Genomic DNA, 25,855 nt, shown 5'->3' on the forward strand with positions numbered 1-25,855 from the left:
AAAGGTTCGTTCAGATATTAACCTCGACACAGCCTAGAAATTAGAATTTCTGTATACGAAATTAAGAAAGAGATGTGGCAAAATGTTGATGTAAATAATACACAGTTATACATTAAAACAATTAGTCATTATATTGATGAGGAATGATGATGAACATGTAGCCAAATATTTGAATGAGACATTTAACCATAGACAAGTGTTGTTTTAATACTTTTAATAATGTTGTTGTCAACAAACGACTTGCGACGTCAACGGTTGCTACGCGAAGGTTAGAAAACTAAAAACATTGGATAATTAGTTCAGATACGACGGAAACCAATTAATTAAGCAGTATTACATTTATATAATAGTAGTTTTATGAGTTCCTATAAACTTTCGCGGTTCTTTATATCATGGAAGGACCGGGTATGAGTCTGTTCCAAGGGGCAGCCAGCATTCACATTAACAACAGTGCTCAGGATAGGCTTGAGGAACAGGAGGAGATCGAAGACCAGAAACGACGGAATGAGGAGGTAATTGAATTATTGTTACTCGAAAAAAATAAAGGCAAGAAACAGTGTTTTTGTGTTAGCTTATTGTTCACAATATGTATCATTTCATTAATAACATGGTTTTTATGTATATTTACAGTTGAAACATAAATTAGCAAATGCTTTTGACGATCTTCAAGATGATGACGAAGCGAGTTCAGTGAATAGCAGTGGCAATTTTACCTTGGATGCTCAAACAAATGGAGCAAATGGTAAGATAAATTTTAATTTTGTTTTCTCCTAATAGGCCAGTATTCAAACCTTGAATTTCATGTGTATATATATATATATATATATATATGTGTATATATATATGTATATATATATATATATATATATATATATATATATATATATATATAAAAGAATCATCAGTGGTACCCAGAATTGCATAAACTGGAGTTAGCAGATGTGTATTTAATTAGATTACCATGTTATACTTTAAATCTTATACATGTTATAGAATAGAAGCCACTGTTCTATGATTTCTATTGTTATGTTTAATTAAACAACCCAATCCAATAATGTAAACAACTTATCACATTGATTGATTTCTGTATAGTAAAATTGTGCATATGTAACTTTTCATTTTACCGACAGGACATCCAAATCGTCTTAGGACTGGCCTGCCCCCCAGTTATGTGGATTCTCTTAACCACCTTAAAGAACTGCAGCATGCTAGAGACTCACCTAATATCCATGAAACCCCAAAAAATAGGCACACTCCAGTTCAACACCATGAAGACCCAGTGAAACTCCAGTTTAGCCCCTATGGGGCAGGTGATGGGCAAAATCATTATTATCAACAGGAATACAGGGGTTAGTTCAATAACTTTGCCAAGTATTTTATGCAGGCTTAAGAATTTGTACTCTTTAAAATATATTATCTCTAGTAACATGCTATGAACCTAGATTCATATGAATAGACACAGACATCGTTTGTCCCTTTCTGACGTATTGGTATGATGGAAAGGGACAAATGATGATCAGCAGCATCGTAACTTTAGTACACGTTTATGAATAAGACGGTAACCCTTTAATGGGCAAATTTAGATTTTATATGGCAAAAATGACCACTCTATATCAAACTTCATTTAAAAATGACAGTTCTTTTTTCCATAATTTCTGATACTCGTCTGCCTGTTACAGGGTTAAGGTTCAGTAGGTTCTGGCAGCAGTTTAAAAAAATCATAGAGCCTTTTAAGATCACTATATGGTTTCCAAAAATGTAAATAGCATTCATGAGGCTTTTCTCTACTTCTTCTTTTTTTTGTTTGATAGAAAAACCTAGATGTAAAACACACCTTATAGTAACAATTTTGTGAATTGCTTCTAAAAATGTGCAAGATTATTCTTGAATGAAGTCATCAATTACTTTTTTCCATTGTAACTTACAAATAATTAAAATTCATAAAGATGATATCTGTGAACCCGGGCATGCACAGCCATCTAGCTCATGCTTACGCTCAGTGACAGGGAGAGAAGAATCTGAACCCGCAGACCTTAATAGAAATAAATCCTAAATAATAATTAGCAATTTAACATATTTTGGTTCATCAGTTTGGTATTTGTTTTCAGGACATTTGAATGGAATAAACAATATTGATGCAAAACAAGAATACATGAATAATGAAAAACTTAAGGTGATGTATGAGGTATGTATGTATGTATGTGCAAATTTGAAATTGAAAAGTCAATCAAACTAAACACCACTGTCATAGACTGATTACAAATTATCATTGTCAGATGCGTGAAAAAGAATGTCAACAGTTAGCAGCACAGATGGAAAAGCTTGATACAGAAATTGACAGTCTCCGTGCCAGACTTGCAGCTGCCGTCAATGATAGGGACAAGTCAGAGCTGTCACTACAAGAAGCACACCATTTACTGGGTAACTTGCATGCTTCAAGTAGAACTTAAATATACTATTTAGTCAGACATTCACTTTTTTTTAGGGTTCCGTACCTCTAAAAGAAAAAACCGAAACCTTATATGATCACTTTGTTGTCCGTCCGTCTGTCTGTCAAGACCCTTTTTCTCAGGAACGCGTGGAGGTATCAAGCTGGAATTTATATCAAATACCCTGAGTATTTGATATAAATTCGGGTATTTGATATAAATTCCAGCTCTACTGTCCCTTGGAGCTGATTTTGAATTTTGAAGATACAGCCATTTATGCCGCAAATTTACGACACTCGCAAGGGAATCAAAACCTACAGGGTACTTCCTGTGAACTCGGAATCTTGAAATTTAGTACGAAGCAACGTCTTATAGCACAGATAAAGGAAAAATTGCGAAAACCGTTAAATTTTAGTTACATCATATAATAATATACTCCTACAAGTTTGTACGGAACCCTCGGTGCGCGAGTCCGACTCGCACTTGGCCGGTTTTTTATATAGTGGTATCACTACCATATCAGTAAAATTTAGACTGCCTAGCTATACCCTAGGCTAGGCTATAGGGACTGAGGGTCTAGACATAGAACACTCTACAGATGATTTATATCATGAAAGCTAGTTTCTGACCACTCTGCGATATTTTTGTCTTTGATCTCTCTCTGCGATAGTTTTCAATTATTCTCATTTTGATTTTGATGAAAATCAACATGAGAATAATTGAAAACTAAATTTCACCCTATGCAAAAAGCTCCACTCCGTCAAATTTCTTGGGGACAAAAAAACAAGACAAATAAAATAATTTTGACCCTTGTAATGCATATTGGAGCATAAGCTTGAGCATACTCATCCAAACCAGCAGTCTTAAGGTGGATAGGAATAACAAATAATGTAAACAAATGACTGATTTTGTTCGCATTTAGCCGGGTCCACACAGAGCGCGCATACGCTCGAGGCAACTTCCTCACGCACCAGGGCTGCCAGTACATAAATCTTGATTATACAGTCCAACGTCAAAAATTATACGAAATTCGATTGCATTATACGAAAACGATTATACCCAACTTTTTTAATACTTACTTCAGAAACCGACTTGTATTTAGTAAGTACGTAAGTAGTAACTAAAATCTCTTAATAAGCAGCGCCGAAACACAGCACAAAAAAGTAAAACACATCTCACATATTAACAAACACCCATCATATAGAACACCAAACCTATCAAATGGTGAGTCTAAAGAGAGAAACCACTCAAACCGTCACCGTATCGTACTATCAAGTTGGCAATCCATCTCTGTTAATCCCGTGCTGAAATAGAAATGGGAAATAACCATTCGTGTTCTTTCGTATCCAATTATACCGAACGACTACCTATACATGATAGATACGATAATCAGTCCAATTATACGAAATTCGTATCGAATTATACGATCTGGCAGCCCTGTCACGCACAATACAGCCAGTGTAGACGTCGGCCGAGGCGGCGCGCGCGTTTTCCTCGCCCGAGTGCACCGTCTCGGCCGAGGCACGTCTACACTGGCCGTATTGTGCGTAAGGAGTTTGCCTCGCGAGACTGCACGCTCTGTGTGGACCCGGCTTTTGACGTATAACCTAAAAGTTGTAGGATGTTTTTTTTTCATTAGGCGGGTCCACACAGAGCGAGTAGCCTCGCGAGGAAATTTCCTCGCGCGGCAAACGACGGCGGCCGCATGCTCGTGTAACTTTTGCCTCAGCCGAGCCAATTGGCTCGGCAAGATGGCGTCCCTCAATTGTTCGAAATGGTGCTGCACATATTCACTGCCGTGGCTCATGTATGTTTTATTTTGCTTTTCAAAGCAACCCAAAAGAAAAATCGAAAACGAACAAGTTGCAGAAGATTTTGGGTGTATCAAATCTATAAATAGCAATCACGATACGGAAATCGGCTCTTTTGAGGTTAGAAAATGGAGTTAAGACAAATTTTAAACGCATAAAAAAAGGAGTGATTCGACCTGTTATGTTCACAATTAATTACACGTAAAACTTAAATGGCAAGACACAACTTGAAGAAAGGTATCACGTTTAGGGAGATGATGCTACCCACGCAGCGATATTTAGCGATGAAAGACTCGTACATCAATCTCAGTATATTTATGAAATTTACAATCAAATTAAACATCAATCCTCTCTAATTCCCCTATTCGTATAGTTGGGATCTCTAGCATCCCAGATCATGTATTTGCTACGTAAAAGGATATTAATTTGCAACATTGGTCTTTATTCCATTTTCCAATTTGATTTATGGAACAAAATAACCACGCGCACCAAACAAACACGTCCCAACCAGCGTGCGGCAAACGACTGAGGCGCCTTTGGGCATGCCGAAATACCGACACCGCGCGGCTCGGCCAAGGTCGCGCTCGCCCGAGGAAAACGTGCGCTCTGCCTTCACCCGAGGAAAACGTCGACACTGGCCGTTTTGTGCGCGAGGAAATTGCCTCGCGCGTATGCTCGCTCTGTGTAGACCCGCCAATTGAAATATTAATAATTAATTTATATTTCAACCAAACATGTAGTTTAGTATAATTTAGAATTCTGACAGTTAGATACAAAGGGAATTACATTAATATCACAAAATAATTACATACTGTAGTTAAATCCGTTCCTTGTCGCATCCGGTGCAGATGCGGTATTACCACGCTGGATGGGAATGGACAGCATTTGCACCAGAAACGACTCGGAGCGGGGGTCCTTTCCCTATTGTCGAAGTCGACGGCCTATGTCACGTACAAGTACAAACTGTTCAAAAAGGATATCGCTGGGGCCCGCGCCCCAGCAGCCCGCCATTTCCACCGCAACATATATTTTTACTAGTAATTGATATAACTAAGATTGAAGTTTATAAACTTTTGATAAAATCATGGTTGTCCACAAAAAGTACGAGATTACGAAGTAATGAAACTAATGAAGGTAAATTGGTTTGTTTACATTATTTGCCATTTCTATTGAACTTCACTTTAGTCATGACACTTTTGTTAAACTAACTTCCAATTAACAGCTTCCAGTAAACACAAAATGATAGAACTAGAACAACAAGTGGTGAGCCTCACGGAGAAGCTGGTGCTGAGCGAGCAGGAAAAGGAGCAAATGCAGATGGAACTGCGCGCCGCCAACGTCAGCCTGCAGGAGGTACAGCAGCGGTTGCACACTTTCCAGGTAAAGTACTTTACACCTTTGTGGCCTAGACATAAGATTCATTATCGCCATTTTTGTAGGTGCCACAAAATTTCTTCTCGCGAAGGATGCATGTTATACCGTTGTCCACTAATGATGGTTGCTGTAGTTTCACACCTTTAGCGCACTGCATTGAACTTGTAAGCCCACAGTGGCATATGGCTTAATATTACAATGGTAACACTTGAAAGTCATTAGTAATTACCATTAGGCACAGAGAGAACGAGCTACCTCGCGAGGAAATTGCAGAGCGAAGCAGCTCGGTTGGTGGAGACGTGCCTCGCCCGAGGCACGTCTACACAAACCGAGCTGCTTCGCGCCGCAATTTCCCCGCGAGGCGGCTTGTTTTGTGTGGACCCACCTAATGGAATATTTTATTTGTTCGTAGGTTGCTCACACACACGACACTGATGCACTGTTTAGAGAACAGCAGGACAGGTAGGTGCCTAGTTAGCAGGAAGTATTTTGGTACCAAGCCAGAAAAAATATATTTCTCATCACCTAAAGAACGGACGTACCAATATGAACATCTCGCACCTCCGTTTTTCCCCCAGTCTACTACTCTAGTCTAGTACTCTAAAACTTCTAAGTTTATTAAGGCATTTTGTATTGTTTTTTTTTTCAGACATAGAGAGGAAGTCGACAGGCTGCACGCAGATTTAACAAAGGCTAAAAGCAGATTGGAAGAGAAAGTAAGTTGTTTGATTAAAGGGTCTAGCAAGCTAAGCTAAGAAGATTGGCCCCCGCAAGGGATTTGGTTGTAATTTGAGGTGCAGTAGTGGCAGGTCCTAAGTACACTGTATGCGTAATATCAGCCTTCGATCTTCTTTTGTTTCAGATTTATCCACGAAAATGTCAAAAAATCAAAGTAATTTTTAAACTGTTATTGCAGCTAAACCAAGCAAGCGAGAGCAACCAAACAAATTCAGAATTAAAGAGCATAAAATGGGGTTCATAATACATATTTTTACAGACATTCATTTCCTTGAACTTGGATGAAAAAAATAATGTAATTTTTTTCTGCTCCATTTTTTTGCCACTTCTCGCGGAGACACAACTATCAAAAAAATTACTTGATAAGCGACAATTGTTAACTACGTGTCCATTTAAAAACATTTTGAAAAATCATGGTGCGTCATGTCAAAAAAAAAAACAATTACGAAGATATGTTTACTATATCATATTATATCAATAGAGTAGTACCTACTACCTAGTGGCAAATGTGTCTGTAGTATAACTTCCTCTTTCCTTCATTATGAAATAATTAAAGGACACATTTTCTAGCTATTTCTTATGCAATTTTAATAATGTCTGAAAGAAGGTGTAAATGTTGTAATATATGTTTACGCAAAACAAATGGAACTAAAAAAATTATAAAGAACGCTGCAAAAATTGATTGCTTTAGGTATTATTTAATTTTTTTTTAATTTATGCAAATAAGAAACGGTACATAAAAGTATTGGATGTAAAGTCATTGACAAAAACATTTTTTATTACCATTCCATATTAACAAATAACTCGGTACAGCAAACAGAACAATACAATTCTTCCATTTTTACAGTCATACTCTTCATCGTCCCAAGTATAACTAAATTCGATTCTACAATATTCACATTTTCTCTTACGGGCAATATTTTCGTCCGTAAGAGAAATGTCAACGTCTGGTAAGGATTTCAGAAAGAGCTCCTTAGACATTTGCACTGGTATGTGGGGCCCAAATATTTTCGACTTTATGTTCGTAATTGTTTTTTTTTTTTAATATGACGCACCATGATTTATCAAAATGTTTTTAAATGGATACGTAGTTAACAAATGTGGCTTATCACGTAATTTTTTTGATAGTTGTGTCTCCGCGAAAAGTGGGAAAAAAATGGAGCAGAAAAAAATTACATTATTTTTTTCATCCAAGTTCAAGGAAATGAATGTCTGTAAAAATATGCATTATGAACCCCATTTTATGCTCCTTAATTCTGAATTTATTTGGTTGCTCTCGCTTGCTCGGTTTAGCTGCAATAACAGTTTAAAAATTACCTTGATTTTTTGACATTTTCGTGGATAAGTCTGAAACAAAAGAAGATCGAAGGCTGATATTACGCATACAGTGTTCTTAGGACCTGCCACTACTGCACCTCAAATTACAACCAAATCCCTTGCGGGGGCCAATCTTCTTAGCTTAGCTTGCTAGACCCTTTACTTGAATCTCGTTCGTGTAATTTTAATACTAATTATATGGTTGTCTTTTAGGCAAGTGAAATAAACATACTCGAAAAGCGTTGCTTAGAAAAAGACAAAGAGAAGGAGGAACTGTTGATTGATAAAGGGGCGACTATCAATAGATTAGCGAGTGAACTAGAAGCGGCTCAAAATCGACTGGTGAACGGCGAGACCGCGCGGTTAAAGGAGAAGGTAGCGCAGCTGTCCAGTGAGAGGAATGCTGCCAGGGAACAAGTCAAGGAATTAGGGGCAAGTAGCATAATTTAATTTATGTATTGTCAGTCCCCACTCCCCAGTAATGCAGGCTCCCCTGAAGAGTTTCGTATGCATAATTAATAGATAGTAGATTGACTTATTTTACGTGTCCCCTTGTGCTTAGGCTTCAATAAATTCTATGTTGCCAACTTACCAGGCTGACAAGTGGTACGTCCCCACCCTATCCCATTTTCCCCCTCTCCGAAACCTAAAATGTTCATAGTTCATACTTTCACCGTTAAAAAATCTACAACTTTCACGGCACTTTTATGCAGTACCTACATTATTCTACATGAAATTGATTTAGAGAGAATGTAGCGCACCTTTACTGAGGCGAAAAATGTATACCTATCTTTCACGTTGAGGTGTCGTGTACCCAGTGCAGTGTATAGTGTATACGATGTTCTGTAAATGTTTAATTTCAGACTAAACTAGAGGTGACTGCACACGAGCTGGTACTCTGCCGAAATAAGCTGGCCGCCAGTCAGAAGGAATACGAGAGCTGGCGGACCGCGCTCCATCAGATTATGGTAGACTCGCTCCCAGAAAATACATATCTAGGTTCGTATGTTCTGTGTGGAATGTTCTATGTTGTCATAAACTTTTATTTCTGTATGCTTTATATGTGTACAATTTTATGTCAAAATCAAGCTAGATTGATGATGGAGATCAGAGGAACAAACTAAAACAACCTTATTGACTTAATAATAGTCTTGACGGATAATTTATCGGATGACCATTTAAAAAATGTATTATTTGTTTACATAAAATAATGTTATAGGTGAACCCCCGTCGCCGGGCAAATTATCGACATTAAAAGATGCTCTAAGTAGATATAAACAACAGATTCACAAGGTTTCGGCATTACAAGAGGAAATCGCTAAAAGGTAAGCAAAACATACCTAAGTTTTAAATCCCTGTGAAGGGGGTGTTAGGTATTAGGGTACCTAATTAGATACTTGTTTTTTTACTAAGTTTATATTTTACCCATCTTACATTTAAAGGGACAAAAAACTGGAACAGCACCGAAAGCAAGAATCCGAGATGCGAGCCAAAATAGAGGAGCAGAAAGGCCTCGAGTTGCAGCTGAGCTCGCGCATAGCCGTGCTGCAGAGTCAGCTAGAGTCGCTCGGCACCGGCGACGACAAGCTCAGCGAGCGCCTGCAGGGCGAGCTCGACCACGTCCGTGCGCAGCTCAGAGATGTAAGTTGTAGCACTAGACCGAGCGTCGGAGCTGCAGAGCTAGTTAGAGTCGCTCGGCACCGGCGACGACAAGCTCAGCGAGCGCCTGCAGGCCGAGCTCGACCACGTCCGTGCGCAGCTCAGAGATGTAAGTTGTAGCACTAGACCGAGCGTCGGAGCTGCAGAGCTAGTTAGAGTCGCTCGGCACCGGCGACGACAAGCTCAGCGAGCGCCTGCAGGCCGAGCTCGACCACGTCCGTGCGCAGCTCAGAGATGTAAGTTGTAGCACTAGACCGAGCTTCGGAGCTGCAGAGCTAGTTAGAGTCGCTCGGCACCGGCGACGACAAGCTCAGCGAGCGCCTGCAGGCCGAGCTCGACCACGTCCGTGCGCAGCTCAGAGATGTAAGTTGTAGCACTAGACCGAGCGTCGGAGCTGCAGAGCTAGTTAGAGTCGCTCGGCACCGGCGACGACAAGCTCAGCGAGCGCCTGCAGGGCGAGCTCGACCACGTCCGTGCGCAGCTCAGAGATGTAAGTTGTAGCACTAGACCGAGCGTCGGAGCTGCAGAGCTAGTTAGAGTCGCTCGGCACCGGCGACGACAAGCTCAGCGAGCGCCTGCAGGCCGAGCTCGACCACGTCCGTGCGCAGCTCAGAGATGTAAGTTGTAGCACTAGACCGAGCGTCGGAGCTGCAGAGCTAGTTAGAGTCGCTCGGCACCGGCGACGACAAGCTCAGCGAGCGCCTGCAGGGCGAGCTCGACCACGTCCGTGCGCAGCTCAGAGATGTAAGTTGTAGCACTAGACCGAGCGTCGGAGCTGCAGAGCTAGTTAGAGTCGCTCGGCACCGGCGACGACAAGCTCAGCGAGCGCCTGCAGGCCGAGCTCGACCACGTCCGTGCGCAGCTCAGAGATGTAAGTTGTAGCCCTAGACCGAGCGTCGGAGCTGCAGAGCTAGTTAGAGTCGCTCGGCACCAGCGACGACAAGCTCAGCGAGCGCCTGCAGGCCGAGCTCGACCACGTCCGTGCGCAGCTCAGAGATGTAAGTTGTAGCACTAGACCGAGCGTCGGAGCTGCAGAGCTAGTTAGAGTCGCTCGGCACCGGCGACGACAAGCTCAGCGAGCGCCTGCAGGCCGAGCTCGACCACGTCCGTGCGCAGCTCAGAGATGTAAGTTGTAGCACTAGACCGAGCGTCGGAGCTGCAGAGCTAGTTAGAGTCGCTCGGCACCGGCGACGACAAGCTCAGCGAGCGCCTGCAGGCCGAGCTCGACCACGTCCGTGCGCAGCTCAGAGATGTAAGTTGTAGCACTAGACCGAGCGTCGGAGCTGCAGAGCTAGTTAGAGTCGCTCGGCACCGGCGACGACAAGCTCAGCGAGCGCCTGCAGGGCGAGCTCGACCACGTCCGTGCGCAGCTCAGAGATGTAAGTTGTAGCACTAGACCGAGCGTCGGAGCTGCAGAGCTAGTTAGAGTCGCTCGGCACCGGCGACGACAAGCTCAGCGAGCGCCTGCAGGCCGAGCTCGACCACGTCCGCGCGCAGCTCAGAGATATAAGTTGTAGCACTAGAGCGAGATTACACCACTCCATAGATGGGCGGCATGGAGCACTCAATAGCTCAATATGGACCGTTGTTCTGCCGGTTTCAGGCAAAATGACACGGGCCGCTCAAGCAGTTCGTTTCGTTCCCAACTGCTGTTTTAACTGCAGTTCTAATGGTTGAATTAAGATTTCGTATACCAAACTATAGGGAGCGTGCATGATCTGTAGAAGGCAGCACAGGAGCCGTCAGAATTTTGGCGCGAGGCGTAAATGTGATGTTCAAGCTTTTCAATCTCGTACCTTACTCAGGCAACTCACCAAGCTTCGTGGCTTAAACAGGGTACTCGATTGAAAGGCTGTCTATTATATCACAATTGTATAAAATACTATTTTACTACAAAGCGACGTCCGCACGCGGTTAAATATGTTGTAATGTTACCCAGATGGAGCTGAAGTACGCGGAGCTGGAGCTAGAGCACGACAAAGTGAAGGAGTCTCGCGGCGGGCGCGCGTCGCTGGCCGCGGCCGCCAACGCCGACCTGCTGCGCGAGCTGGAGCGCTGCTCCGCGCAGCTGCGCTCCGCCGTCAGCGACAACACCGAGCTCAAGACGCTGTACCTGCAGGTACCCATCATCCTCCTATAACTGAAGTACGCGGAGCTGGAGCTAGAGCACGACAAAGTGAAGGAGTCTCGCGGCGGGCGCGCGTCGCTGGCCGCGGCCGCCAACGCCGACCTGCTGCGCGAGCTGGAGCGCTGCTCCGCGCAGCTGCGCTCCGCCGTCAGCGACAACACCGAGCTCAAGACGCTGTACCTGCAGGTACCCATCATCCTCCTATAACTTAAGAAAATTAACCTCAGTATGGACAATCAGGGGAAATAATTCGTGTAGTTTTGAAAATTGGTATACTTATACCTTGTGGTGTCCAGATAAAAATACTAAAAGTCCTCGAGGGTGGGGGTTGTGCTGAGGGTGTAAGAGGGGTTGAAGGTACCGTTTTCAGATTTTTGCTCATATCTCGAATATTTTCAAAAAATGGTTATTGAAGACCCACAGTCGTTTTGAAATACCTATCCAACGACTCCCCACACTAGGGTTGAACCCAAAAAATAAATCATTCCCACTTGGTGTATGGGGAGCCACCCTAAAAATGTTTTTCTTCTAGTTTTTATTTTACGATTTTGTCGGCATTTCTAGGTTTCCGTAGTCAACTAAGAACTCTTATAGTTTCGCCATGTCCGTCTGTCCGTCCGCGACTTTTCTCCTTGATTATTAATGCTAGAGCTTGAAATTTAGCACAAATATATAAATCAGTTACCCGAACAAAGTCGCAAAATAAAAACTAGAAGAAAAACATTTTTAGGGTGGCTCCCCCTACACCAAAAGTGGGGATGTTTTTTTTTTTATGGGTCCCTATAGTGTGGGGTGTCGTTGGATAGGTCTTTCAAAACGAATGTGGGTCTTCACTAACCATTTTTTGATAAACGTAATATTTTCGCAAATAATCGCTCTGAAAGAAAAAAGAATATGTTTCCCCCTCTATTACCCCTAACTTCTGAATCGTGGGTCCAAAAACTATGAAAAAAAAGCTTAGTAAAGACTTCCAAGTTTTCCTTCTAAACAAAAAAATTGAGTTATAATGAACAATTACGAAAAAACGACGTTTTCTTAAATTGTCTATTTTTGTCTCTTTGTTAACTTAAACAGCCTGTAGCTCCTAAAGTATTGATCGTAGAGTAAAAATAATCATAACCAAATTTGTAGGGAATTTTATGGTAAATCATTTGTCCGAAGTAATTATAATGCTATTTGTAAAATTATTCAAGATATGAGCAAAAATCTGAAAGAACGTACTTCAAACGGACTTTTAGTATGTTTATCTGGAGACCACAAGGTATAACTATACCAATTTTAAAAACTACACGAATTAGTTCTCCTGATTTTATTAATTTTCTTGAGCTACTAGCGTTGTCCTGGCATTTTGCCATGACTCACTTGCGGAGTCTACGGTTTGCTCGGCACGCAACGTAATCCGAATAATGAGTATAAACGCGCAAAGCTTAGGCGTCGTCCTAATACAGCGCGACTATCCGAAGTTCACGCCAATTTTAATGGCGGTATTAAACTCGAATAGGTACCTATAGGAAATTCTGTTTGCGCGAACGTAGTTCGTACGAACGCGCGATCAAACATAAACGCGGCCCCGTGGGTTCGTGTCCTTCTCTCACTCTTACTTATATAAAATACATTTTAACATTGTCTACCAGGCTTGTAGTACGCGAGATAGCGCAACAAGAGAACTAAAAGACGTCCAATCTAGAATACAACAAGAGCGGGATCTATACAAGTCACAAGAGAAAGAATACGTGGAGAGGATAGAGAAGGAAAGACAGCAGTTGGAGAAGCTCACTGCGGAGCTCACCAGCTCCAAAGACGAGCTCGAGCTCGCCAACAAGAGGATATCGGAGCTGCAGAAGGAGTTCACCGACAAACAGAAGGAGTTTACTGACAAACTCAACAAATATCTTGACGGTAAGTTAAACTGTTTTTATTTCATAAAAATTGCAAATTAGCTCTACTGATTCAAATATTTGGTAAGTATTTTACGCGATATTACGGTTGTTTCCCTAACCATTACAATAAAGAAATAATGGAAATGAGTTGATCTGTGGCTGAAAAGTTGTTTGTTTTTGTTATAATTAACACCAGTTTATTTATTTAATCGTATGGCATGCATGATTAGGCAATCAGAGTACAACTTTGAGGTTGTTAAGTGACGTACTACGTCGGGTGTCAGGGCATCCAGATCCTCAGCCGGGCCGGGATAAAAGTAAAGAGGGCAGCGCTGAAATTAACACCAGTGGAATTGTTAGGCTGCGTAACCAGAGGGATGTTTATCAAGAACCAATTGAATCACTATACGAGCGAAGAAAACAAATAAAGTGATTCTATTGGTGCTTAACGAACACATTCCTCACTATGCATCCTCACACATCTCTAGTGGAAGAGTTAAAATAGTCGGAGCTGTGACTGATACTTGATAAATATTAATGGACAATATTTCCTATTTATTTTTCAGATGAAAAAACTGCAATGCGGAAAGAAATGGAACCTTGTCCTCAATGTGAGAAAAATTTAATGCAAATTCGGCAGCTGAACGAGCAGCTTAGCAAATGCAGTGTAAAATTAGGTATGTGTTCTTCGACCAGACCTACTAGCAAACAGCGACCAACTATGGAACATACCGTCTCTATTGTTGATTCCACATCAACATGTGTGACCATCGCGAAAACACGATCAATGGATGCGAAAAAAAATTTACCACATACAAAATAACCAATCATCCAATCAATAGCAGTCAATGAGGCAATCGATAATTATTTATTTCAGAATTTTTATATTCCTTAGCATGGTTACTAACAAAATAATCAAGATAAAATGTACAAGCTTAACTCCTCCCTTCCGACGTGTCGGAAGCCGGTGTTGCTCGAAGGTATTTTCATAAATAAATAATGATTAGTTTAGTTTTATTTATTTCATAATAGCAATAGGTACATGATAAATTGCTAAGTACTTATGTCAATTTACATGAATAAATGTGACGGTTTTTGGGAAAACGTCCCACTTCGTCGATATGGAGTTAAGAGTAGTTCCTAATACTACAGATCATACGCTATCTTTTGGTGAAAGATTCATGTCTCTAGGTGCTATAATTATTATTTTTAAATTCTGCAAAGTTGCAGAAGTGAAAAAGCGACAATTGAGAAAACGTTGGTTAAATTTTGGGATGGCAAAAAACACATTTCTACTTTGAAGTTATGGAGTGGTTGGTATTAAATGAATGAGCATACTTTAGGGATTTTAAATTAGTTAAAATCATGTATGTAACCTTAGTATTTTGAATGTTATGGAGGCTTGAACATAAAAACAGGACGAAAATATGTAAATCCTGAATATTATGGGTTTATTTCTATATTCTATTATACGGCACGCAGATTTATCATTATTGTATTTATAAATGGTTTCCCATGCTAAAAAAGACAGAAATAATTCTGTGGATCCTTTTATTTAGTTATTATGTCAAAAAGTTAATAACAAATTATTTGAAGAGTGCCATGCATAAAAATTAAAATACATGTGTCTCTTAATATATAACATGAGATTACTTAAAAAACATACTTATCAAGCATAGAAAGTATGTAAAATATCAAATTATAAGTACTTTTTGTGTGTATAAAGTTTAGTGATTTTATATAGGGAGCGTCCCACTTGGTCGGTTTACTAAACTTTAGTGCTTCTTCATTGAAAGTGTTTGTGTTTGGTATATTTTTCAGTTTTATGTATGAGATAATGGTTTGTTATTGTTAATCTAAGAGTCTTTACGTCGTATACTAACGTCGTTTGTTTAAACTTTTTTAACGAAATTTCTTTTCGACTCAAGTTTAGTGACCCACTTTGACGGTTTGGTGGATCATACGCTAAAAAATTACTACAAGTATAAAATCATAATTTATATTCGTTTTATTCGTTATTTATACAAATGACCTGATACAATTTGTCACAAAAGAAATACCGGATATCAACTTGGTAGTTTTTGCGGACGACACTAATGCCATTGTAAACTCTAGTTCGCTGGAAAATCTAAATAATAAAGCAAATCGAGCGCTAGAATTATTTCATCAGTGGTTCAGTTGCAACAAATTGAAGGTGAATCCAGGTAAGACAAGTGCAATGCTCCTTAGGTCTACTGTTAGGCAAAAGGACATGCTGGATCTGACATTTTGTGGTAACAACATCGAAAATGTTACTAGTGTTAAGTTCCTTGGTATCCACATTGACGATCTACTTACTTGGAAAAATGAACTTGCAAGTATAGAAGCTTCCATCAGCTCGGCTTGCTATGTTCTGCGTAGTTTGCGGGACGTAGTTAATCGTAAACATCTAAAGATGGTTTATCACGCATTGGTTGAATCAAAGCTTCGTTATAGTGTAAAATTTTGGGGAAATAGCTATGACTATAATATGTATAAAGCCTTTGTAATTCAAAAGCGGGCGATAAGGACCATAGTCCGAATTTCACAACCTGAGCCATGCAAAGAGCATTTCAAAAAGATGGGAATACTAACTGTTCCGTGTTTGTACATCCTGTTGCTCCTTACTGACCTGGTTAAAAGTCTAGGCGAATATGAGACTACTGAAGATAGACGAGTGCGGGAGAATACAAGACGGAAATACCTACATTGTAAATTGCAGCCGAACTTAAAAGTAGTACGTCATTGCGCACACTACCAGGGTGTACAACTGTACAACAAACTTCCTGGTGAGTGGAAGAACATTACTAGCCTTAATATTTTTAAAAGCAGATTAAGAGCGCTGTTGTTGCGGGAGTGCTTTTATTCCATTGATGAATTTATTAAATATTTTACTGATAGTTGTCATTTTTAAATAGTTCAATAATAATTATTTCGTATTGATGTTTTGATATTTTGTATGACATTTTGTAATTCATCTTTTATTATAGCTTATAGAATTGACGCATGTTAGATTAAGTATTAGATATAGTCAATATTCAGACACAATTGTAATATTGTTAATGAATAAATAATAATATAAACATAGGTGTAATTTGCTGAACCAAAAACAGTATAATTACAAACCAAAAATGGTGTACGTATTGAACCTATGAGATGTAGCAAACGGATCGAACTCATCGCAACGTTTATATAAGTCGCCGCGCCGCCTCGTCGGTGACATCAAAGGCACCGCCGCCGCTAAGCCTCTAAGTACTTTCAGTGCCACCCTCGTATGGCAAATAATTTTATACCAACCCCTCCATAACTGCAAAAAACAAAATGTGTTTTTTCCGGCCCCAAATTGTAATCAAGGTCTTCTCAATTGTCGCTTTTCGCTATTGCAAGTTCAAAGAATTTTCAATAAATAACTATAGCTCTAAGAGACTGTGTTATATGTGGTAATCCAAAACGAAAGGAACCTTCTGCAGCTTCGGCAGGTGCTTACGAAGTTAATATGCCTTATCTTTAATGCAGAAATCGAATGAAATTGCGTGTGTGTCTGCGGCCAGAAGATCCCTTTCATTTTGGATGACCACATATTACAAATTACTCATAACACCATATCGGCAAAGTAGAAATTGTTCTCTAATAACAGGTATAAATATGATATCGACGATTTTTTTTGTATGCGACAAAGTGGATCGCTGGGCACTAAACTTTGAGGCCCTAAAAAGGTGCTTAAAATGGAGATTTATGCGTCGTCATCAAAATCATAGGTTTATTACAGTATGTTCTATCAGTTTTCATCGAAAGTTGATTTTCGGTAAGTTTTGCCATATTTCACTAAACTGCCCGTAACTCCGTAACTAGAATCGACAAAGTGGGACGTTTTACTAAAAACCGTCACAAATATTGTGATTGTCAAAAACAAAATAAACAATAAAACATGAAAATAAAAATATGGGTCAATACAAATCAAAAATTAAAAAAATATTATGATTGTAAGTAAAAATAATTATGTCATAATCTATTTCCAATATTTTATTTTGGCTTGTGCTAGACAAATAAAAGGATTATTTTATTTGATCATTGTACCAAGAAACGTCAGAATTCCATGGAATTAAAACTAGAGTTTAGCTGTTAGTATTTTTAAAATAATAATAAAATAACAAATAATAATAAATAAATCTGAATCATAATAGTAATTTATGTGACTGCTACATAATAAAAGGCATTAAAATACACGAGTGTGGGTTTAAGAAACGAACGAAGTTAGTTTCTTAAAAAGATCACACGAGTGTTTTAATGCCTAATTATGTACAGTTACATACACTATTTTATCTACACACATATTATAAACTTTCTATGAAATATTCACTAACCCAAATTACAGCCTCTGCTCCGTTACGATGCCCTTGCCAAATCGTTGCTCTCTTGGCGGAAATCGCGGATATGTGGTGTCGTCACCGAAATATTTTTATTGCTTATTTTACACGAAATTTTTGCTTTAGTTACCTTAAAAAAAAAGCGGCCAATGAAGGGTTCCGTACCATTTATGACGTATTAAAAAAAACTACTTACTAGATCTCGTTCGAACCAATTTTCGGTGGAAGTTTGCATGGCAATGTATATCATATATTTTTTTTAGATTTTTCATTCTGTTATTTTAGAAGTTACGGGGGGGGGGGGACACACTTTTTACCACTTTGGAAGTGTCTCTCGCGCAAACTATTCAGTTTAGAAAAAAATGATATTAGAAACCTAAATATCATTTTTAAAGACCTATCCATAGATTCCCCACACGTATGGGTTTGATGAAAAAAGATTTTTTGAGTTTCAGTTCTAAGTATGGGGAACCCCCAAAATTTATTGTTTTTTTTTTTCTATTTTTGTGTAAACATCATAATGCGGTTCATAGAATACACCTACTTACCAAGTTTGAACAGTATAGCTTTTATAGTTTCGGAAAAAAGTGGCTGTGACAGAATCGGACAGACAGACGGACATGACGAATCTATAAGGGTTCCGTTTTTTGCCATTTGGCTACGGAACCCTAACAACAAAACATATTCATTTTATATTTAAAACGAATTAAAAGATAAACTGTACGTGAAATGGCGGTAAATGAAAACTTTTTTCACGCATGTAGTTTTTTTTTTAATTCAGAGGCAAACTAGAGTCGGGGGCCTATTTCCGTATCATTCGATACAAACTAACATGCGAGATATGTCAAAATTGTATGCAACTGACATTTCATTTCGAACAAAAAGTAATCTCGACTGATATTAGAATAGGGGTCAAATCGAATTGCTTTTTTTTTCAGAGATGTTCCAAATTTGAATGCATACCTAACCAAATCGATTTTGATGTAGTTATGAAGATATAACTACATTATCACAGATAAGAAATTTGTTGTAACTAAACAGTTTATCGTAATGTTGGCCATTATTTACGGATTTTGAAGGCATCATAGAGGGTTTATGATATGTGTGTAGATAAATACATTGATCTACAAATAAAACTTATAATCTACCTACGTGGAGCGCGTGACGTGGAGCCGTGTCCATCGACGCATAAACGCAGAATTCCAACGGTCCGCGAACGCGCGAAATAATATATTGTATTTTGACTTTTCTAATACATTTTAGTATTTATTTTGTAGCTACCCAAGAGAGCAACGAAGCCCTGATGCAGGAGTTAAAAGGCAAGGCGGAGTTCTTCCAGCAGTACATCCTCGAGCGGTTCAACAAGTTGCGCGACCAGCGCTCCGTCGCCACCAACACTGACCTCTCTGACAACTCCATCGAGCATATGGTGCAGACCTGCGACGAAGCCATAGCGACCAAGGTATGCTGCCAGCAGTACAGCCTCGAACACAGCAATCTGCGACCAGCTCCCTCGGCACTAACACTGACCTCTCCGATCACTCCATCGAGCACATGGTACAGACCTGCGAAGACGCCATAGCAACCAAGGTATGCTTCCAGCAGTACAGCCTCAAGTACAGCAATCTGCGACCAGCTCCCTCGTCACTAACACTGACCTCTCCGATCACTCCATCGAGCACATGGTGCAGACCTGCGAAGACGCCATAGCAACCAAGGTATGGTTCCAGCAGTACAGCCTCGAGCACAGAAATCTGCGACCAGCTCCCTCATCACTAACACTGACCTCTCCGATCACTCCATCGAGTACATGGTGCAGACCTGCGAAGACGCCATAGCAACCAAGGTATGCTTCCAGCAGTACAGCCTCGAGCACAGCAAGCTGCGACCAGCTCCCTCGTCACCAACACTGACCTCTCCAATCACTCCATCGAGCACATGGTGCAGACCTGCGACGGAGCCATAGCGACTAAGGTATGCATAAAGGCGTAGTGTCAACAAATTCAATTTGTGTATTATACAGGGATCGGAAACCGGTATTTTTTGTATGGGAACGAAAACGGTATTTTTTCGTTCTTTGTTAATTATTTCATTTTTAATTGGGCAATCTAATAATACGAAGTCGTTATCTAAAAACACAACCGAGTCCTATATTTGGAGTATAAAATAAACCGAAATATATGTTGATTTCAAAGTTTTTCCAAAAAACCGGTTCCGATCCCTGCTATTATATGGATGATGAAAATTTGTTTCAATTTTTAAACTTTTCGAAGACGTGTCAAACACAAAAGTTGTCACTCGGACGCCACATCGCCTAAGTGTCAAAACTGAAATTGAACTTTATTTATATGCAAGTAGGTTTATCTTTCTCTGTGGTCTGTGAAGGATTAATCCGTCTTCGGCGTTGGACCTACGGTGCGGATATATCCGTCATTGGCGTCAAAAAGGTTAAGTAACAATTACATTCGTTTTTTATTCACAGACTGCTCTCATGATGAAAGAAAAAGCCATACGAGATCAAATAGCCGAAAAGTTCACTCTGGAGATGAAAACCGTGGAAATGAACTGCGCGCGGCGGCTGAAGGAAATGGAAAACGAACAAATTGCCACCGTCACCAAACTGAAGGAGCTGTTAGAGCGGAAAATGCAGGAAGTGGAGACCCTCAAACAGTTCATATTGACAGAGAGAGCCAAGGTGTCGCAGATACTCGAGTCGAAAGAGAACGAAATATCTGTGTTGATAAAGGAACATAATGCGATACAAGCAGAATGTGAAAAAACTAGGGACATCCTCAATGAGTGGAAGGTCAAGGCCGAGAAATACGAGAAAAAGATACAGCGGTTAGATATACTTAAACAAGAAAAGGAGGAATTGGAACACAGTCATAGTTCTTGTGAAAAAGAATTGAGAAATGTGAAAAGTAAAATAAATAGTTTACAAAGAAAAGTAGCTACTTCAGAACAGTGTTTCGAAAGCTTGCAGGCAGAGCACCGAACCTTGTTGGAGAAGTACAAAAATGCTAAGAAATCTATAATGACACATAGGGTACGTCAAATAATAAGTTTGTCACAAAAAAATATAAAATGTTAAATTGACCTTGAATTTCTCATTTAATTTTAAATATGCTTTTTATGTATCGGAAATGTACACTAGTAATGAAACAAATATTTTTTTCAGGAATATATATCTAAAAAAGACGCCCATATTAATAACGAATTTAACCGAATTCAAGATGAGTACAGAAAAATCTTCTTGAAAATGCAAAGTCAGATAACCTATCTTTCCAACTGTCGGGTACAGGAGGAAAAAACAAATGGAAGACCCGCTACGCCTACGAATCACTATGAGGTAACTATATGCTTTTTTCATTTCTGAAAAACAGTTAAATATCTGCCACACGGGCCACAAAGACGAACCCATTGATTCCTTTTCATCAAAATCGGCTCGATAGCTTCAGCGACACTGACACCGCATTTTAAAGCGCTTAGTAATAGTAAACGCACGAGGTCAGCACACATTGGTGCAATTTGATGCCATGCCGCGAGGAACTGATCTGCATCGTACTAATTTTATATTACAACGACCCATGTGCATTGTGCACTCCTAAAACTCAAAAAAATTGTAGATAATTTTAATTTAAATGAGTACAGTGCAAATATGATGGTCGCACTTGCCTATGTGACGCGGTGTTGAAAACGGATGTTTACTTATATCATGTGGATAACGCCATCCATCATACGCCTGCAGCCGTAAACGTGGACACAACTAACTGCAAACGCATCGTGTGTAGCGCTGCGTTTATCGCATAAAACTACCGCGCGCCTAAGAGGATAGTAGACGACTGCTTCCCCATACAAACGTAGTCCTCATTTTCCCCTCTACATATTGATCTCTCTCTCTCTCTCTCTCTTTCTCTCTCTCTCTCTCTCTGCAGCATTATTATTCCCATCTGATTGTGGGGTCTGCTTTCATTATCTTTTCTTTTCACTTCGCGCGATCGGACGTGTCGTCCACTGTAACGTCGCTCGCAGGCACTGATGTCTTTTGCTATAGTACCTGTCCATCTCATCTTGGGTCTTCCTCTTCCTCGGGACCCAGCGATGTTCAGACCCATAGCAACATTCCCAATGTAATCTTCTCTTTACGTGTCCAAACCATCTCAGTCGACTCTCTTGTAGCGACGTATTATCGGCGATATTACGTACTCCGAGGCTACCGTGAACGTACTCGTTGCGTATCTTATAGAGTCTCGTTACTCCGCACATCCACCGAAGCATCTTCATTTCGGCGACTTGGACAGACCGGACATGGCTCTGCGTCATGGGCCATGTTTCAATCCCATAGGTTAGAAACGGTCTTATTATGCTCTTATAGACAAGGCCCTTATGCTTCACGGCTTCTGCATATCTTGGAAAATATTTTTACACAATTTGATGAAAAACATTCTATGTTCGTTTAACTTTTTGAGGACTACATTTGTATGAAGGCTTAGCGCGGTCGTCCACTTTCGTCCGTTTCCATCTGATAGTTTACTTTAACGTGTAATGTAGGTGGAACACACTTACCAAAAATACATAAACTCCTACAGCCATAACCATCACTTAAGCTTTGACGTAGTCGCGTAAAAATAAGTCCTTTTTTCAGTTTGCAGAAAAAATTAATAAGTTGACAAAGGAGTTTGCAGAACTCACCCAGTCTACAGCTGCGATGACCAGTAGCTATCCGGATCTCAACAAATGAGACCCATTGTTAAAGGTATTATAACGAATCATGTTCAGTTCAGGTCATTCAAAGATAACTATAAAATGTTTTTCAGTTTTTGCGATAGATTTTTCGATGAATTGAAAGTAACGTTCGTGATGGGACTAGAAAAGTCACAAGTTATAACGGATTGCTGATAAATGATGCTGTTATTGTTTAATCGGAAACGCTTTATGAAAGCGCTGTTCAAAAATATCACTATACTCCGTTTCTCCATGGCATCCGGAAAAAAACTTAAAATGATTCTTATATTGTAGGTGTTACACCCAACAGGAGTAAGTTCTGAAATTTGACCCCAACTCACATAGACCAGGCTAGCGACAGGAACAAATGAGAGCGGGAGATCAGATAACCATATATGGCATTTAAACTAACGCCAGTGTATCAGGGTCACTTCATACAAGATATATATATAAAATTCCGGAATAATCCCGTTTACGGAATAATCCCAACACACCTCACGTTGCGTATATGTTCGTAGAGTTGCCATTTTGAAAATGCGCGCTCGATCCCAGAGCACCAGCGTTCACGTCCATTATAGGGACCGTGCAGGGTATATGTACATAAATTGTACATTGACACTTCAAGCTAAAGCAAGTGCTGCCCTCTACACTTTTCTTGTGCATTGTAGCAAAGAGAATTTGAAATAGAGGTGGATTGTCAAAGAAAACTTTGTAGCTACAGCATATTTACTGACAAGCCACCTCTATTTCAAATTCTCTTTGATTGTAGGTTCTGCCATCTTGTGGGGTACATTAGAAGCTTAAACTTGACATTTCCTGCTCCTGTCCTGTGCTGCCCCCTAACAATTAATGCACGTTCGTTATAGACGCAATGCTCACAAAAGCTGCAAAAGTACCCAGGAGTTACTTGGTATCCGTCCGTCTTGTTAGTATTTGGAAAAACTGCCTTTTCATAAGATTTCTTGTCTGACTACCTTAAGCTAGTTATAAGGAAGTGTTGAAATTAGGTATATAAAGTTTTTAAAATGACAATACATATCTGGCCCTATTAAAAATAATTTGCATGGAGTCAATCTTTACTTTTGTTGCTAGTATACAAGGTTAACAACAATGGTGGGCGTCCGTTTTAAGGGCATATTCGGTATGTGTTCTGAGTAGGAAAAAATAGAAGATTTTTTTTAAAACACTAGTTACACGATCTGCGCTATTAAACACTAGTTACACGATCTGCGCTATAAAACACTAGTTACACGATCTGCCCTATAAAACACTAGTTACACGATCTGCGCTATAAAACACTAGTTACACGATCTGCCCTATAAAACACTAGTTACACGATCTGCCCTATAAAACACTAGTTACACGATCTGTCCTATAAAACACTAGTCACACGATCTGCCCTATAAAACACTAGTTACACGATCTGCGCTATAAAACACTAGTTACACGATCTGCGCTATAAAACACTAGTTACACGATCTGCGCTATAAAACACTAGTTACACGATCTGCGCTATAAAACACTAGTTACACGATCTGCCCTATAAAACACTAGTTACACGATCTGCCCTATAAAACACTAGTTACACGATCTGCGCTATAAGACACTAGTTACACGATCTGCCCTATAAAACACTAGTTACACGATCTGCCCTATAAAACACTAGTTACACGATCTGCCCTATAAAACACTAGTTACACGATCTGCGCTATAAAACACTAGTTACACGATCTGCCCTATAAAACACTAGTTACACGATCTGCCCTATAAAACACTAGTTACACGATCTGCCCTATAAAACACTAGTTACACGATCTGCCCTATAAAACACTAGTTACACGATCTGCGCTATAAAACACTAGTTACACGATCTGCGCTATAAAACACTAGTTACACGATCTGCGCTATAAAACACTAGTTACACTTCTTCTTCTTCAGGTACCATATCCTCTACGGATGTCGGCTACCACAGTCCGGAACTCTTCTCTATTTGCAGTCTTTCTGCCCAGCGTGGCAGCGTCCATTCCCGTCCAGCTCCTAAGGTTATCCATCCATGTAGTTTTTCTTTTCCCTCTGCCTCTTTTCCCTTCGATTTTTCCCTCTATTATCCCCTTAATAATATTATATTTGCTATGTCTGTATACATGCCCAAAGTAAGCGGTTTTTCTTTTCATTATTGTAAGTACCAATTCTTGTTTCTTTTTCATTCTTTTTAGTACTGCTTGATTAGTGACTTTGTCTCGCCAAGATATCTTAAGCATGCGTCTGTATATCCACATCTCAAAAGCGTCAAGTTTATTAAGCATTTTTTTTGAGAGCGTCCAACTTTCCGATCCATAAAGAAGTACTGACAGTACATAGCATTTAACCATTCGCCATCTCAATTTTAAATTTATATCCTTGTTTAAGAAAAATGACTTCATTTTCATAAATGTGCTTCGGGCAATTTCTATCCTAGTTTTGATTTCTTTGCTTGGGTCCCATTTATGGTTAACCCAACAGCCTAGGTATTTATATTTTTCTACTCGTTCTATATAATCGTCATCTATTCTGACTGGGTCGCCTAGTCTTTTTTTCTTGGTAACTAACATGAATTTTGTTTTTGAGATATTCATCTTCAAACCATATTCCTTTACCTTGGTGTTCAGGTGATTTAGTAAGTACTCTAGATCTTCCTTCGACTCTGCTAAGATAGCTGTATCGTCGGCATATCTTGTGTTATTTATTATGGTTCCATTTGATTTTATACCGATGTTAATATCATCTAAAGCTTCTTGAAAAATAAATTCTGAGTATAGATTGAACAGAACAGGTGACAGAATGCAACCTTGCCTGACTCCTTTTAAAATGTTCAGATCTTCCGTGCAATATTGGCCAACTATGATGTGTGCAGTTTGCTTCCAGTACAGACTTTTTAGAGAATAAAGGTCTTTACTGTCCACCTCGGTTCTATTCAATATCTCTATTAATTTATCATGTTTGACATTATCAAATGCTTTTTCAAAATCTATGAAGCATATATAAACGTCTTTTTTGAATTCTAAACACTGTTGTATCAGTACCTGAACGGCAAGAAGAGCCTCTCTCGTTCCTAATCCGCTTCTGAAGCCAAATTGTGTTTCACTGATGTTTTTGTCAATTTTGTTATATATTCTATAATGAATTATCTTTAAAAATATCTTGAGAACATGACTCATTAAACTTATCAGTCTGTGTTCTCCGCATGTTTTGGCGTTAACTTTTTTGGGTAAGGGCAGAAAGGTGGATGCGAGCCAGTCCTTGGGGAGATTTCCGGTGTCATAAATTTTATTAAATAACCTAGTTAGAGTACGCATGCTATCTCTATTTAAGAGCTTAAGTATTTCAACATGTATTCCATCGGGGCCCACCGCTTTTCCATTCTTCATGG

At 39.7% G+C, this 25,855-nt stretch overlaps 2 protein-coding genes across 2 annotated transcripts in view; one reads left to right on the forward strand and one right to left on the reverse strand.

The window, feature by feature from the left end:
* The window catches only part of LOC133533192 (putative hydroxypyruvate isomerase), a 114,169-nt gene extending 108,767 nt beyond the window's left edge, over positions 1 to 5,402 (reverse strand). The window contains exon 1 of the mRNA XM_061872162.1: positions 5,393 to 5,402. The gene's annotated coding sequence lies outside the window, so the exon portion shown is untranslated. The remainder of the gene's footprint in view (positions 1 to 5,392) is intronic.
* LOC133533279 (GRIP and coiled-coil domain-containing protein 2-like) lies at positions 256 to 23,255 on the forward strand. The gene is made up of 20 exons (XM_061872240.1): positions 256 to 512; positions 631 to 742; positions 1,131 to 1,349; positions 2,109 to 2,185; positions 2,277 to 2,421; positions 5,463 to 5,620; positions 6,027 to 6,076; positions 6,264 to 6,330; positions 7,883 to 8,101; positions 8,533 to 8,668; positions 8,889 to 8,994; positions 9,112 to 9,310; positions 11,268 to 11,447; positions 13,091 to 13,355; positions 13,903 to 14,013; positions 18,999 to 19,183; positions 20,204 to 20,767; positions 20,900 to 21,070; positions 22,367 to 22,477; positions 22,741 to 23,255. The coding sequence occupies exons 1-19, from the start codon at positions 393 to 395 to the stop codon at positions 22,460 to 22,462; spliced, it is 3,180 nt and encodes a 1,059-aa protein (XP_061728224.1). The 5' UTR covers positions 256 to 392; the 3' UTR covers positions 22,463 to 22,477; positions 22,741 to 23,255.
* The last annotated feature ends 2,600 nt before the right edge of the window (positions 23,256 to 25,855 follow it).

Source organism: Cydia pomonella, chromosome 2 (genome assembly GCF_033807575.1).
Source record: "Cydia pomonella isolate Wapato2018A chromosome 2, ilCydPomo1, whole genome shotgun sequence".
Taxonomy (NCBI): domain Eukaryota; kingdom Metazoa; phylum Arthropoda; class Insecta; order Lepidoptera; family Tortricidae; genus Cydia; species Cydia pomonella.